Consider the following 12086-nt stretch of genomic DNA (forward strand, 5'->3'; position numbering starts at 1 on the left):
TTGATGACTTCGCGGTCAAGTTGCTGCTGATCCTTTGTATCTAAGGAGTGCAAGAGACAATGAAGACATGTGAGATTCTAAATCATATGATACAGGGGATTCGGAGAGCCATGCCTGGAATGTTGGCCAGTAGTGTACATTGTCAAGGCGTGAAACACTATCTGCTGGGGTATTGGTTGTTCCTGGAATGTGTTTGACTAACAGGCTGAAATTGTAATACTCCTTAAGCCAAAACAGCGAACGAATCCAGTCCATTATTACTGGGCAACAGGTTGAACCTTTGTTTAAGATAGCTGCAGCCACCTGGCTGTCCGACTTGACGACCACTTGATAACCTGACCAAAAGGGTACCCAACGATGGGCTGCCAAAATGATTGTGAATGTCTCCTTGTAATTGATGTGCAGAGAGCAGAGAGCTGGGTAGTCTAAGGCCCAGTTAACATACAGCCAGTCAGTTTCCCATACGCACCCCCCACCAGACAGGGAAGCATCCGTAAGCACTGCTGTAGGGAGTTCTGGGGTTGCTGAGGGGAACAGTGTTTTACAGTTGTGTGCAGGTAAGAGGGAGGTCCACCACAGGAGGTCAGCTTTGGCGCATAGGTTTAAATAAACACGGTGGTGCGGACGTTTAACAGCATTTGCCAAGGTGATAAGACGCCTGAGAAACGTGCGGCCCCCTCGAACAACACGTGCTGCCCAATTGAGTTTGCCAATGAGTCGTTGGAGGTGAAGCTTGGAGCATTTACGTTTTGAACTGGTTTCCTTGAGAACGAATAACAACTCGGATACACGATCCTCTGGGAGGCGGAGTTCACACTTAACAGTGTCAATTTCAACTCCCAGAAAAACCAGACATTGGGCTGGGAAGACAACTTTTGTCCAGTTGACAGTGAAGCCAAGAGACTCTTGTAAGTTTAGTAGAATGTCAAAAGCTGCTTTGCACTGAAGCTGAGTTGGTTCAATGATGAGGAAGTCGTCCAGGTACGCCAACACAGTATACCCTCTTCGGGCCATCATTCGACAGACTGATTGTGTAAGGCGATGAAAAATCATTGGAGAGGCCCTGGTTCCAAACGGGAGTCGCTTATCATAGAGGTAGGTAGAATGTTTAGAGTCCTTGAAACACCAAGACATCCCTGTAACTCGCCAGCTGTCGGGGTGAGTACCAACACTTCTGTAAGCGTGTTTTAAGTCAACTTTTGCCAACCAACAACCTGGTTGACAGAGGTTTGCTGCATCATCAACAGTAACATACTTGTAATGTTCTAAATCCATGTATGAGTTGGCATTTGCCATTAACGGTCGGCTGCAATCCATGATCATCCGTAATTCATTCGAGTCCTTTTTAGGTACAGCCCCAAGTGCATTAACGATTAAGGGCATTTGGGACTTGTCTGCTACAGCAAAATGGTCTTCTTGAAGACCCTTAACCAGTTGCGCTTCAATTTGATCTTTAGCTCCAGGTCGTAGAGCAGATTTATTGTTGTGTGTAAAGGCATGTGACACCGTTGAATCAGGAGGGAGTAGCTGAAATCCATTTTTAACACCATCGAGAATAAATTTCATGTCCGGGTCATTTGATAGTTCTGCTGCCCAGGTCCCAAAAATTAAGTCGGTGGAGACCTTGGCTGCTTGGGGCTGCTGCATAGATTCCAAAAAGGCCCCTGCTTTAATAGGTAAACTTTCCCCACACTCTGCGGGACAGCATGTCATTAAGGCGGGATCGGTCCCTGCATGTAACAATGTGGTCGAGATATCTCCTGCTAGTTCTGCCGTTAAAGTACAATTTGGAGAGATCTCTGCAGTTGAGTGTGGGTTCAGTATTGGGGGTCTTGAGCAGTAGCAGACTGGTGTTGCCATTGTGGGTGGGTTCCCATACATTGTGGTTTGATGCAAAAATGATCATATCTACAGGAGGAGCCAAAGCGGCAACCTTCACGCCGTTAGAATTCAAAGCAAACCTGCTTCCCTGTTGCTTGGTTTATGACTGGGCGGGACGCTTTGCGAAGAGGTGGGCGTGTGGATGTGGGAGTCGATGGATCTGGTCTGTGAAGCGTTTGATGGGATATGAATTGGCTGTCAGATCCCCATTTACAGCTTGTGGCAAATTGCATTTTGCGGTGCAAATCATCATACTGCATCACTTTTGGCAAAGGGTAACACTTCGCTAGTTCAGAAATTTTTGAACTGTACATAATATAATCGAGAATTTCCTGGGTGGACGAAAGAAGCCCATCTTTCATGAGAGAATGCATAATGCGAAAGTTAGCCGCTGACCACTGTGGGAATGAAATTTTGTCAAGGGATAGCTTCTTTTCTTGAGAGGATTTTAACACAATTCTAGCATCACCAGAGGTTCCAAGCACGGTCTCCTTATCCTCCTGCAGAACGATGGGGAGGGAACTAATGAAATCAGGTATACGTAAAGGACGTATACCTCTTGAAATAGTGGGCTCTAACAGCTGTTGAGCTGGATCCTGCTTCTCTTCAGTTAAACCCAGTAAAACTGGATCTCCCAAAGAGTCCATGAGAGATTTAAGCTCCGATTGAACGGTAGGATTTTGCCGAAGGGTTTTTAAGGTTGGTTTTGCGATAGGATTATCATTAGGCGTTGTTGTGATCGTCGTCGCCATCTCGGGGGCACTGGGCTGCGCTGAATCTTGCTGCAGTTTCAACAGCTCGAGTTTGGTACGAGTGAGGTCCAATTCTAGCTTCAAGTTCTGGTTTCGAAGATCTTCTACCGCTCTCTCTTGCTCTACAGTGGACTGCTCTGCTTTAAATTTTGTCGGAGAGAGGTCTTTGATCATGGACTCGACCTGACTCAGTTCACGTTCAACTGCTTCGCTCATCTGTTGCGGTGTTGATTCTGCTATGAAGCCGTCGATGTCGAAATCTTTCAGTTTAAGCGGAGGTTTTGTTCTCCTGCTGCTCTTTCTAGAAGCCATAGTGTAAACATCGAGATACGTATTGTAAAGAAGAACTCTGGAAAGAAACTTGCGTTGAGCGAAGCTACGTTGTGCACAAGCACATGGCGAATGAAGTACGTAGAGCGCATGTCAGAGAAAACTAGTACCAGTCCTCTCCCCCTTCCTCCAGAGTTAAATACAAATAAATGTTATTATTTTAGACGTAAAAAAGACCAGATGTTATGATACATTTTTAGACTCAAACGAATTTCTGATACTAACCTAAAAAGTTAGTTCAAGCCTCGGTTGGTTAGTTGTGCGATGGATGAGAGAATAAACATAGATGAATGAATGGAATTAACTTACAAACTTTCTAAAATATTAATCACTATTTCACTGTTGTTTTGCCTTCTCTGATTCCTCCTTTCTTTAAAAATTTGCAAGAATTCATTTCCCTTAAAGCACTTAGTCTCCTAAATTGTTGTACAAAACATGTAACGTTTTAATTACACCTATCTATCACTAAACATACACATTGTAATATTCCCCCTTACAAGTAAGCTTACCTGAAATAAAATTCTCTGTCTACCAGTTTTAATTCTTGTACAAGGTTATAATAATCGCCTCGTGTCTTCCTTCTCGTAAAAATGTCTCTTATCCAGACCTTTCTCGGTTTTCTTTGCGTTTGTCTTTGCACAAGCAATCTTCTTCGATTTCTACGGCTTAACAGTAGCAACAATCCAATTTCGACTTCTTTATCCGCCATCTTTGATTGCTGAGAGGTGAACTGCGCCTGCGCAATGGCCATCCTTATGCTTATGCTTATGTAACCCCGGTTCACACATATTTTTCTTATGCTTATGTTTATGCTTATGCTTATGCTTATGCTTATGTCAAAGTGTGAACCAGCCCTGATAGAACCGCGAGGTTATCAAGTTAGCCTCCATCTCGTTTGAGTGAACGTAAAAAAAAAAAAAAAAAAAGACATGGGAGTAGAAGGACGGATTACTAAAGGAAAGAGCTAGAAGAATTGTGGAAACTTACGTTTAATATTGCTGAGATAAAACATAGTTTTTAACACTTTTGGAATTGTGGAAACGTTTGATATTGCTGAGATAGAACATAGTTTCTAACACTTTTGGCACGTTAGCCAGGGTTACACTAAGATACCTAATTCTAGATCGGACAGCTTTTTACAACAATTTCTACCGGAAAGAAATGGAGAAAGAGACCTTAGAACCGTTATGATCAACAGTATTACCTGAATGACAATTTTAGATATTCGAATGTTGCGCATGCGCGTTATGATTAGTCACGTGGACATTGCAAGAGTGAACCGGTGGTGTATATCTAGTTGGAATCTAGGACCATGCATCCTATAAATTATAACAAAGAGCAACAGCTTTAGAGCATACTTAGCTTACTTGGGAATGAAAATTCAAAAACACGGGCATATCCGTTCTTACTGGAAATTTTAACCGCGGACTTCAAGCGTCTCCATCATCCAAAATTCCGACTCAGGGCATGCGTAGATTTTTAATAGCGGCTGTTTTTAATGTTTGTGATTCCAAGTCGCTTGAATTGCTTGCTATCGATTAACCCGGTCCCATTAGTGGACAGATAAAAGTAATTTGCTTCGAATGGATGCAATAAACTTTGAACTGTCTAGTTAAAATGCTATTAAGCAGATCAAATTTTTCTCATGAAAGATTTAAAGAAAATAACCGAGACAAATTATACTCTCATTGTTTTTGTTAAAACTGATCGATAGAGGCATCAATTTTTTTTGTTTTGTTTAAGACTGCATCATCAATTAAGAAATATATATTTTACTTAAAAAAGAGGTGTGAATTAATTATAGGTAGCTGGTATGGATTGCCACAAACAAAGAGACACTGATGGTACGATATAAATTTTGATGTCCTTTGTTTTCTAACGTGGCTTCGAGATGTTTTGGGGAAAAACCAAATGTGAATTTTAACCAGAAAGCCTTGAAGTCATTTTAGAATTTGGATACATCGAACATGGGCTAAGGTTGTTTATGTTTAAAACATACTCGATATAAAGATTTCAAAAAGATAGAAATAAAACATTCTAATTTGTTATCATAATAAATTGTCTTAATACGATAAAATATATGCTACACGACATGTATGAAAGCTACATTTCAACCCATTTAGTACATAAGCCACCCCTAGAAAGTTTTCATTAAAATTATACAGTAAAGACATTTTTAGCTGAGGTTTATTGCAAGAAAACATCGATAAACCCCTTGGGAAACTTACATCGCGAGTATTACTGAGTGCTTTTTTATCTTGATTTGACCTGTGACCTGTGACCTGTGACCTGTGACTGTTACGGTTAAACGGGAAGTTCGTGACGCGCGACATGTGACGTAGAGTTCTTACATCCGGGACAGTTTACACAAGGAGAGAACGTTCAAAAACGTAGTGAAAATGGAGGTAGGAGTTTTGTTCAGCGACAAATACAATGCTTGAAGTGCAGCGTGTTTATTTTGGTTTTATTATCCGTGGGTAACATGACCTGTTACCCGTGACGTGTGACCTGCAAAAGAAACCTGCCGCGGAAGGAAAAATCGAGGCAAAGCAAAGTCGTGTTCCAGTTCAAGCTGCCCGAGGATAGCTAACAGTTTCTCAAGACATCAAAAAAACTTGAAAGGTTTGTCTTGAAGTGGAGTAATCTTCTGTTTAGTCCAAGTCGGAGTCAATTATTACTCGCCTTTTCCTCGGTTTTGACCTCGTGGAATCTGAACACGTATTGTTGAACAAAAACTGGTTGAATATAAAAATACCAGGAATGGCTCTTGCTGGAGATGTTTTGTCGCCATTGTCAGAGATTGAGTTGGCAAGTAGAAAGGTAGCATCCCAGGTGGATTAGCGGAGATCTTTTCTTTCATCATGGTTTCTGGACGTGTGGTAGGTGGAAGAGATTCAGCTCTACGTGAAGTTGTAGAAGTAGACGTGCACGCTTGAACGGTGTTAACAGAAACTGAGGATGACTTTAGTTCGACGAATGCACTTTCTATATGAAACAGTTTCCTTCTTTCGCTTTCTGTCTAATATTTCGTCATAGTCATCCAAAGATGATTCGATTTCTCTGACATGACCGCTACCTGGATGATTTTATGGCGTGATTGGCCTGTCTCCTTTAATTTCGCGACGACCGTTTTCCTGGTAGAGTGGTTAGTGATTTTCTTCGTGCATTCTTCTGGCAAGCAGCCAGAATAATAACCGTTGTAGTGTTTCCGTTCTTAGAATTTACCAGGGATTCAACGATGCTGTGTCGCGGTGGGCTGTGTTTCTTGTTTAAATTGGCTATTATATTTCCGAGTTTACCTTATGCCTCTGTTTCGAAATACGTCCTCTTGCAAAACCTTTACTGCGCCTTTCAATAACATGCGGACTCTTAAATTCAAAGCTCAACCGACAATGCGTTTTTCGCTACCGTCAATCAAAAGTCCGGCGGCTCCTCCCAGATTCCGACTACCGCCGAGCGAGCGGTAATCAAATCGTTGAGCACAGTTCAGACAACGAAACAGTGCTCAGCAGTAGTTGGAAGCTGGGAGGAGCCGCCGAACGTTTGATTGACGGTAGCGAAGAACGCATTTGTCGGTTGAGCTTTGAATTTTAGAGTCCGCATGTTATTGAAAGGCGCAGTAAAATGAAAATGAGATTGATTTGCGTGAAAATGAACCTGTAGACGGAATGCATATGACCGGTTTCGCGCGCAAAGACTCGTTTTGATACGGAGGCAAAAGAAAACTTCGAAATGGCCTATTGCTGGTGATTACAAAGCGGCGAAATATTCCACAACAACGTGGAAAATTTCCAAAAGAAAAGTTTAAATGGTCTTGTTTATAGTGGTCAATACGAAATAAACAAATAAATAAATAAATAAATATATATTACTAGTTTGAGCACTCTGGTAATGGCTTAGATACTACCACATGTGTAGTATTTGGGGCGGCTTTTTAAGCTTAGCCTCCATCCTAGTCTTCAGCATTGCACTGATGAGGTCCAGAAGGCCGAAACAGTACTGTCTGCAGTTAGTTATATATATACATATTTATTTATATTTATGTATTGCACCGGGACTACTTTTGGTCATCCAGCTAGTTTAGCTTTTTTGCTATCAGCTTTGGTGACCAGCCACGTTTATCTAGTGTATGTTTATTTTTTATTTTTTTTACTGATTGTGAAAATAAGAGTTAAAGTAGAACTTTGTGTCGTTGTTGTTAGATGTTGTTCAAACAAAGGCACAGGTGATTTGGAATTGTACTGCATTATAAATGAAGTCGTGATGTATTAAAGACGTGAATAAAGATGAAAAAACAAAACAAAACAAAACAAAACAAACAAACAAAACAAAAACAAAGAAAAAAACGTCCAGCTGCAGCTAAGGGAAGAGGAACTCATATTACAGAGACATGGCAACGGCAAACGAAAAGCAGAAGAAATTGGTAGAAATGTATTGCTCAGTCCATTTTGTTGTTCAAACGAGGCCACAGCTGATTTGGGATTGCCAAACTAGACTGTGCTGCATTATAAATGAAGTCGTGATGTATTCAAAAAGTGAGAAAGATAACAAAAAACCCTAGTTCAGTTGCAGCTGCGGGAAGAGGAAGTCATATTAACAGAGACATGGCAGCAGCAAACTTTACTGGAGATGAAAAGCAGAAAAAATTGTTAGAGATTTATTGCTCAGCCGATTTCGCCGAAGAAATACACAGCCAGTTGAGATATCTGTCCGTGATTAACATTCTTCTGTCCATTACTGCATTTCTCGGGAATACACTGATCCTAGTTGCGCTTCGTAAGGAATCATCCCTGAATCCGCCGTCAAAACTCCTGCTTCGTAGCCTAGCAGCAACTGATCTCTGTGTTGGTCTTATTTCAGAGCCTTTGCTTGCAATGTTTGAGTTGAGTTTAGTGAGTGAACGTAGGAATGTCTGTGCCTTTGCAGCATTCGCAAGTTCCATAGCAGGTTACACTTTTAGTGGAGCTACTTTGTTGACCATGACTGCAATAAGCGTGGACAGACTTCTCGCCCTGTTGTTGGGGCTGAGATACAGACAAGTTGTAACATTGAAGCGCATGTATATAGTCGTAATTGCCTTCTGGCTTGTGTCCATTGCCGTAGCAGCAGTGCAACTTTGGAATTTCGCAGCGCTCCGATGGTATAGCTATTTAGTTATACCACTATGTCAAGCAACGTCCGCCTTCTGTTACATAAAGATTTTCCGCACCTTAACTCATCTTCGACAACGGACTCACCCCGAACCAGGAAATCAACTGGATATGGCGCGATATAAGAAGGCAGTGTCCAGCGCACTGTGGTTGCAATTCACATTAGTAATTTGTTATCTACCATTTACTTTAGTTAATATAGTCATAGCTGTGTCAACAAACTCTCCTCAAAGTGCAATGCCTTCTTCTTTGTTTGTCGCTAGGTCGTTTGCAATTGTTTTAACTTACTTAAACTCGTCATTAAACCCGATCCTTTACTGCTGGAAAATCAGATCAGTGAGGCAAGCAGTGAAGGCTACAATCAGACCAGTACTTTGTAATTTGTGGAGTTAGTTCTTGCAAACTCGTGATAACTCAACAGTTAGTAAGATATCATTCCCCTAAATTTAGAATTGTGCTGAAGCTCTGTTGTAAGTTCGCGAAAACAGGTAAAATGAAAAACTAAATTTCTTTTAATTCTTTGTTCATAGTAAAGATTATGTTGGAAATAAGATTAAAAACTGAGCAGATGATTGCTGTGTCTGTCTTTATGTTTGCAATTTGTTCTTAAGTTTTTTTTCTTCCTTTGCTGTCGATGCTATGAAATTAGTTAATGCAAAACTGCATATATAAAAAATTAACCCTAGACTGTATTATTCGGCTTATTGTAGAGTTTTCGATGCCAAATTTCTTGAAATTTTCCGAGCCATAGCATAAACACGAATATTCCGAATAATTTTTCATGGAGTCTTAGTTCTAGCTGTTTAATTTCTGTTTCTAGCCCCAAGAAAAATGATTGTTTAGTCAATAGACGAAAAAAATTGAAGCATTTGCTTCTGCAAGTGCTTCAGTAAGTAAACATACGTCTCTTAGTTCAGTTTGACCTAAACATTGCATCTGGTTTGGATTTAGTTTCTAATGAGTTGCACTTTTTTGGCAACTAATTAACGTCTGCTAATCGTGGTAACTTATATTCAAAGCGGTAGACGAGATGTGTTGTTATTAGATTAGAGTAACATAGAGTGTCTCATAAAGCTGCCCACCTAAACCAATTGGGTAGAAGGGAGAGTTCTCATTCTATCCTACAAAGCTTTATTGCTAAAGAAAAGGAAGTAAGGATTTTTTTTGTTTAACATTTGTCTTCACTGAAAATTCTCTTTGCATCGAGTACGTTTCCGCAGGTGAAGCGAAACAAAGTTATCATTGAGAATCATGGCCGCAGGAGTAAAACGTGTTGTTAAGCCCCTGAGAATGACAAGTTACTTTGTTTAAAATTTGTCTGTTGTAGAGCGAACTCTTTCTAAAAAGGCGCTCAGTCTGGGGTCAGTGTCGTATCCTTAATAATTGCTGTTATTGAAGTTATCAGCGGTTTGACTTAAAAAACGAGTCGAAATGCTCAATAGCCCATTGCCGAGTTGACCTGAGACTCTCTGTCAAAACGAGGCCTGGTGTACAACCATTCGTATGAAAATGAGTTTAATTTGCATGAGAATGGAATCTCATTTTCATATCAAAGAAGGGGAAAAAAAGACTCGCTTTGAGCAAGAGGATCAAGGTAAGTCGGAAGTCGCCTCATTATCATGCATGCCTTTTTATACAAACGAATATTTGACCGCAATTCAACTGCAACCACCGCTATTAAGCTTTTTGCCGTAGCATCTCAATGCTTGCAACATATTTGAAAGTGAAAGTTTGGGAGAACTTGAAAACGCTGTGGAAACACTTGCCCTGCGGTTCGTGTTTCCACGGCATTTATCGTTCTCCCAAACTTCCACACGTATTTCTACAACTCGATGGAAACACTGTACATGTTTTCTACTTCTTAAAGAGAACATGACACACCATCTTGTATTTGCTAAATAATTCACTTACTGTCTTCGTCAGTGATGACCACTATGGGTTCACTCTTATTCCCGGCTCCTTTCGCAGAGAAGGCCAAAATCTGAATTGTGTAGTTAGTATACATTTCCAATCCTGAGAAGCTAATAGCTTGTGACGGAACCAGTACGGTGACGTTCCTCAAAATATCTGAACTCTGATTGGTTCTCCACATCAATACTCTGTAACCTCGGATGATGCCAAGTTGATCAAGGAAGGGAACCTCGCCCCAGTCCACTTGTAAACTTGTGGAACTCGTATTTGTAGCCATGACGTTACTTGGAGGAGCCCTGGGAACTGTTAAAAAAATAGGCCAATCAACAGAAGAGATGAGGTCGGTGTTTGCTTTTTTGCCTGTGCCTCTTTGGTCTAAAATTTAGAATGACTAGAAAAGAGTGCAAAAATATGAATTGGGGATAGGGGAGAAAAAGAATGTGCCCGTTGCGTGAAATGTGTCGACTAATTGAGAATCTGACTGTAGGTACTCTTGGTACAGAGCTGAATATATATAGCTTGTAGTTAAATTAGCAGACTATATAGGGCAGGAACTCACTTTTTGACCATATTTGGGCATGCATGCGCAATTTTTCCTAAATAAAATTTCAAGTCGGCCGTGCTCTTTCATGCTAATGCGTAAATTCGGCTTTTTGATTGTTCCATTCTTGAGAAAAAAATACTGCACTCTGATTATTGAGGACCTGGTTGAGCATCTTGTATTACTTAAATTGTGTACGAGCTAGCGGCAACTGAGAATTATGCCATCTGTTGCTATTCCTAGAGTAATAATAAAAATAATTGAAAATATTTATACAGGCTAACAACTTCAGTTATAAAACTGATATCAATGTGAAGCCTTGGAACCGACTGGCTCATAGCTGTCGGAGCTTATCCCGGTTTCTGTAGCACGAAGCGGCTAGGAGTATTTCTACTCCACCTGGACGGGATGCTCGCCCATCGCAGGTCACTCCCCCGCAATTTGTTAGGTTTCCCCAACAATTCGCCGGTACCCATTTATACTCCTGGGTGGAGAGAGGCGCTGTGAGAGTGAAGCGCTGTGAGAGTGAAGCGCTGTGAGAGTGAAGTGTCTTGCCCAAGAACACAACACAGTGTCCCTTGCCAGGGCTCGAACCCGGACCGCTCGATCCTGGGACGAGCGCACTAATCATGAGGCCACCGTGCCTCCACGATATCAGAGTGACCCCTGTAAAATAAAACAAAAACAAAATGAATAGAGTAAGAGAAAATAAAAGGAGAAATTAGCAGTGCTCCAAATATGTAAAAAAAAAAATAGAGTTAAAATAATTGCACTCTTGTAGTAAAACGCACGTTTTGCGGTTTCTAACCTAATTTTAAGAAGATCAAAATCTGGACCCTCTTTCAGACTCCAAACACTCACCGTGCTCATCAGTTCTCACAACAATGAAAAGACTGTTTGCACCGTCTCCAATGCTGGTGAACGCAGTTACAGTGATGTTATAATCTCTGTACTCCTGTAAGCCATTTAACGTTGTTTGACGCGTCAGGGCGTCCCATACTGTCTTGACCTCCCACAATGCACCACTGTCGTTCACGTTCAGATAATAAACGTTGAACCCCCGCAGGATGCCGAGCACCTGTCGCACGTTCGGGTCAAAGTCCCATTTAATCAGCAAACTCCAGGCACTTGCGTTTCTTCCAGTCACATTGAAGGGCGCGCCAATGGGGACTGAAAATGAAAACAGTTCGAAATTTGGCTGTTTTCTTTTACAAAAAGTTTAGGTTAAGTCCCTGAAAAGTTTTGTTTTTGAAAGCCTATGATGGTACTTTCGTCTCTTCAGGTATGTAACCGCTTGATTATTCCCATGACGATTTATGACATGTTTTTCTAATACATAATTAGCATTCAACTTGTCTCTCTTCAGAAAAGTCCTCACACATCTTCAAACACTTACAAAGGTCAGAACGTTGTCGTCAATCTTGCTCTGCGGATTGTTTCGAAGTCCTTGATTCCGCCCCTACTAAATTTCAACTTAAACTTAAGGAGGCTATGCATATAAATTGCCCAATTTAAATCAAC

At 41.0% G+C, this 12086-nt stretch overlaps 3 protein-coding genes across 3 annotated transcripts in view; 1 reads left to right on the forward strand and 2 right to left on the reverse strand.

Moving 5' to 3' along the window:
• The window catches only part of LOC110052438 (phosphatidylinositol phosphatase PTPRQ-like), a 57798-nt gene that overhangs the window by 35709 nt on the left and 10003 nt on the right, over positions 1-12086 (reverse strand). The window contains exons 12-13 of the mRNA XM_020758572.2: positions 11427-11735; positions 10025-10327 (exon numbers count right to left, since the gene is read on the reverse strand). Of these exons, the coding sequence (XP_020614231.2) occupies positions 10025-10327; positions 11427-11735 (612 nt within the window). The remainder of the gene's footprint in view (positions 1-10024; positions 10328-11426; positions 11736-12086) is intronic.
• Positions 1944-3122, reverse strand: LOC149110449 (uncharacterized). The gene has a single exon (XM_089291441.1). The coding sequence runs from the start codon at positions 2943-2945 to the stop codon at positions 1944-1946; it is 1002 nt and encodes a 333-aa protein (XP_089147567.1). The 5' UTR covers positions 2946-3122.
• Positions 6841-8685, forward strand: LOC149110450 (adenosine receptor A3-like). Its single transcript, XM_089290880.1, has one exon. It carries the CDS (start codon positions 7568-7570, stop codon positions 8504-8506), a length of 939 nt encoding a protein of 312 aa, XP_089147006.1. The 5' UTR covers positions 6841-7567; the 3' UTR covers positions 8507-8685.

Source organism: Orbicella faveolata, unplaced genomic scaffold (assembly GCF_042242905.1).
Source record: "Orbicella faveolata isolate gen_17 unplaced genomic scaffold, um_ofav_v1 contig_24, whole genome shotgun sequence".
Classification (NCBI taxonomy): domain Eukaryota; kingdom Metazoa; phylum Cnidaria; class Anthozoa; order Scleractinia; family Merulinidae; genus Orbicella; species Orbicella faveolata.